The sequence below is a fragment of the Anticarsia gemmatalis genome, chromosome Z, assembly GCF_050436995.1.
Source record: "Anticarsia gemmatalis isolate Benzon Research Colony breed Stoneville strain chromosome Z, ilAntGemm2 primary, whole genome shotgun sequence".
Lineage (NCBI taxonomy): Eukaryota > Metazoa > Arthropoda > Insecta > Lepidoptera > Erebidae > Anticarsia > Anticarsia gemmatalis.
In genome coordinates this window covers 5,432,322-5,436,481 of record NC_134776.1, presented here as the reverse complement: position 1 = coordinate 5,436,481, position 4,160 = coordinate 5,432,322, and the positions used below count along the sequence as shown (strand labels likewise).

The 4,160-nt window shown below is 33.3% G+C and overlaps 1 protein-coding gene across 1 annotated transcript; it reads left to right on the top strand.

The window, feature by feature from the left end:
* Positions 1-1,265: 1,265 nt before the first annotated feature.
* LOC142986665 (uncharacterized) lies at positions 1,266-3,181 on the top strand. The gene has a single exon (XM_076135220.1). It carries the CDS (start codon positions 1,487-1,489, stop codon positions 1,742-1,744), a length of 258 nt encoding a protein of 85 aa, XP_075991335.1. The 5' UTR covers positions 1,266-1,486; the 3' UTR covers positions 1,745-3,181.
* The last annotated feature ends 979 nt before the right edge of the window (positions 3,182-4,160 follow it).

The following is a 4,160-nucleotide window of genomic DNA, read 5'->3' as shown; positions in this document are numbered from 1 at the left end:
ATTTTCAATGTAACTCTTTTTAAAAGAAATTACGTGCACTTCTTAGTGGCCGGGCCAGCCTGACGTTTTCAGCCCGGCCACCTCGTTTCCCACTAAACTACAAAAAATACTGGCAATATTGTGCTACAGATGAAATGTACCCTATAATTTATGCATATGTAACACAAAATCGAATCCTAAAATGCAATAGCATACGAAATATTAGCGGTTGCAGGTGGCCGGGCTGAAATTATTTCGTTAATATAAAACAGTAAAACTGCAACACCTACCAATAACTAATACCAGTACATAATGAGATATAGAGATATAGAATACATGTAACGCTTTCATTTTAAATTATAATACATATTTAGAAAGAATAATCACTTGAAATTATATTTCAGCCCGGCCACCTAAAAGCGGTAATATTCCCTAAAATCTTATGCCAATTTGTATAGTAAAACCTGATACAGCTATGAAATGAAAGTTACATTCGTTTCGTTTTAGTCGTATACCTTTAAGCCTTCTGTTTGACTAGATTATCAAAATCTGAGAAACTTGACGAAGAGTGACTATCATTTATTAACTAATTTCAGGACATTTGGTTTTGGATAGGATTTTGATAATCTAGTCAAACAGAAGGCTTAAAGGTATACGACTAAAACGAAACGAATGTAACTTTCATTTCATAGCTGTATCAGGTTTTACTGTACAAATTGGCATAAGATTTTAGGGAATATTACCGCTTTTAGGTGGCCGGGCTGAAATATAATTTCAAGTGATTATTCTTTCTAAATATGTATTATAATTTAAAATGAAAGCGTTACATGTATTCTATATCTCTATATCTCATTATGTACTGGTATTAGTTATTGGTAGGTGTTGCAGTTTTACTGTTTTATATTAACGAAATAATTTCAGCCCGGCCACCTGCAACCGCTAATATTTCGTATGCTATTGCATTTTAGGATTCGATTTTGTGTTACATATGCATAAATTATAGGGTACATTTCATCTGTAGCACAATATTGCCAGTATTTTTTGTAGATTAGTGGGAAACAAGGTGGCCGGGCTGAAAACGTCAGGCTGGCCCGGCCACTAAGAAGTGCACGTAATTTCTTTTAAAAAGAGTTACATTGAAAATGAAGGTGTTACATATATTAGTATACCCGGGTACATTGGATTGATAACAATCTCATTATTAAATTCCAAGGGGCCGGGCCAGCCTGACGTACATGTTGTTGGGCGCATGCGTTTATCTCCCCCTCAGCTCCAAGCCCGAAGTCATCCCTAACTCAGTGCGGTAGTCGACTGCCATCGCTCTTGCCATAAAGTATCCCCGAGCTCCGCCAGTGTTAGTACACCAACTGCATTACCAAATATTTTTAAAATCATCTTCATCTAAAATCTAAAATCGGGATAACATAACATTTTGCCTGTGCATACAACAGCCAGCTACGGCTTGTTTCCGGAAGCCCAGTCACCAATTTTTCCTGAGCCATCAACAATGGCAGAGGAAAACACAGAGAATTCTAACACCGACGTATCTGACGCTGAAAACACTTCGCCATCGGGAAATGATCCGAAGAGCATGCAAGAAGTCACCCAGTACGTGCAAGCGCTCCTGCAAAGCATGCAGGACAACTTTCAGATCATGTCAGACCAGATCATAAATCGAATAGATGAGATGGGCTCCCGCGTCGACGAACTAGAGAAAAACATCACCGACCTGATGGCCCAAGCATCGCAGGATCCTGAAAAGTAGATCGTTACTTTGCCAGAGAACGTTTTCATCAAGCCCGCTCCAGCATACATTCTGTAGGTGTTTATAAACCGTAAATGTTTGTTGTAACACTTGTGTAGTTTGTAAGTGATATATCACAACTTCACCATGTATTTATTTGACGTGCGAGTAGATGATCTCTTCTGGGTGCTCCTATTTTTTATATTTTTAGTGGTTAATTTGTATCTTTGCTTGGCACATTGAATATATTGTTCAAAATGGGATGAATATTTAAATGTTTAAAACATCTTCTATTATTAATGATTTTAGTGTATAATATGTATTTGCCTGGCACACTGAATATTATTTGCAAATTGGGAAAATATTTTTTAAGTCTGTGCGTAATAAATATGACGATGCATCGAATGTGTAAACGAACAATATCAGTCCCAAAAAAAATCTTAAATAGCATTTAAATCTTTTCACATCACATAGCTTTCATGTCGTATATCTAGATTTACAGTAGTCACCATTCTCAATTTATTCTTAACAATACATTGTATGTTACGGGAATTTTTAACGCACACAAAATTTAATATTGTACAACAGCATTTTTTTTTGATATTCACCATTTTACATAATAATTTATTTTAACATGTGGTAGAAATCTATTGGCTGTGAGTCTTCTTTCTATTTCCTGGTGTCAAAACAATCTATTTCATATTTTCACATCCATAGTAACTACCTAACTGTAAGTTTCATAACATAAGAATGTAAGTAGTTAAAATTTGTGTAGAGTATACAAAAAATTGTGAAGTCTGATTTTTCTGACTTTGTTAATACACAGTCTGCTCCTATTAGTAATTGATAATATGTAAAGAAAGATTGCATGGGAGAGTAAATATTGGTGGGTGGAAGGCTGGTCAAACAATGACAGAATAAAAATGAAATGTAAGGAGTGAAAAGGATAAAGTATAACAGTTAAAAGTATTAAGTATAGTATTTAGATAAGGATGGATGCGAGATGCGTGGTTAGGGTTTGAAACAATTGTGGACTAGAAGTGCAGTAATACAGATTGTCCAGAGTGAAAAACTATAAGTGTTAGTTGTTCCCGATTCGTTGCAATATGAACTATGTGAAAATATATTGTGTTTTGGACAAAACCACCGAACTATACGCCAAATAAAGTGAACGTTGCAAAGCAGGCCTACTTAAGATTTTTTACATTTCATCAATGTTGTAATAATTGTCAGTTTCGTATTAAATTATCAGTGTCTGTATCCATTGTATTTCATCAATATTTTAAGGGAATATGTATCCACATTGCATTGCCATAATGATTAAAACTGTATTGTGAGCAATAACATACATTATTGTGTTGATAATGGTGCTGGAATTTTGCTATCCGATTGTAAACTAACCATCTAGAATGTGGAATGGTATGAAACATTTTTTACTAATAAATATTAATGTAACGTAAGAAATTGTTGTCTTATTTACTAACTATAACTTGAATCTTACTAGAAAACGATTGGTAAGTATTAAAAAATGAAATGGACTTATTGTAGGATGAGACTTAGAAATATTTATCAGTTAATGATTCATTCAAACTTATAACGGACAAAATTTCTATGAGTTCTTTATCTAAATGAATATGAGTCTTAAATATTATGATGTAGGTAGGTAGGTACACATTAATCGAATACAAAATAACGTAGGGTCGTAGCAGAGCCCTTTAGATTGCGGTACATTGAAAAGCCTGCGATTAGACGATATATTATTCGATAACTAGTATAACGATACCTATACCTTAGTTTATTTTTGCAAATTGTGTTTAAGTGTCGCACAGTCTATATGAGAGATAAATTACAAAATATAGAATAGCGATAGAAAATTGCCTGTGATAGAGAATCATAAGCCATAGTATTCTATAGTTTTGTATGTGTGTAAATTAGGATTGCTGATAGAAATAACCATCATCTTGGACACAGTACGGATAGGTACAATATTTAAGTAGTGATTTTTATCGTTTCTTTTTTACTCCCTATATCAAAATATTGTCATGTTCATAAATAAGGGTGAAGACACTGGCATCTGTAACACAGCTACGGCTAGCACAGATGTCAGGACAATGTGTGGATATTGTAACAAATTTTATGTCAATAAAATATTTTAGATTTTTTTTTTGATTTTACCAACTTAAGAAACAGATTCCTGAATCAATAAACTTTTGGTATGCATTATACTTATTTCAAAGGATATTATAAATTAATTTATTTCAATAGATAAACAAATACTTTATGAGGGAACTGAGTAAAATAAACAATTTTATTTGTTATACATTTAATTATAACTGAAGGTAACTAATGGTATACATTCATCTTGTATTTATAAGAAATATTACACAATGTATTAGAAATTGGAAAGTGTAACTTCAACATTCTATGGAACAACGGA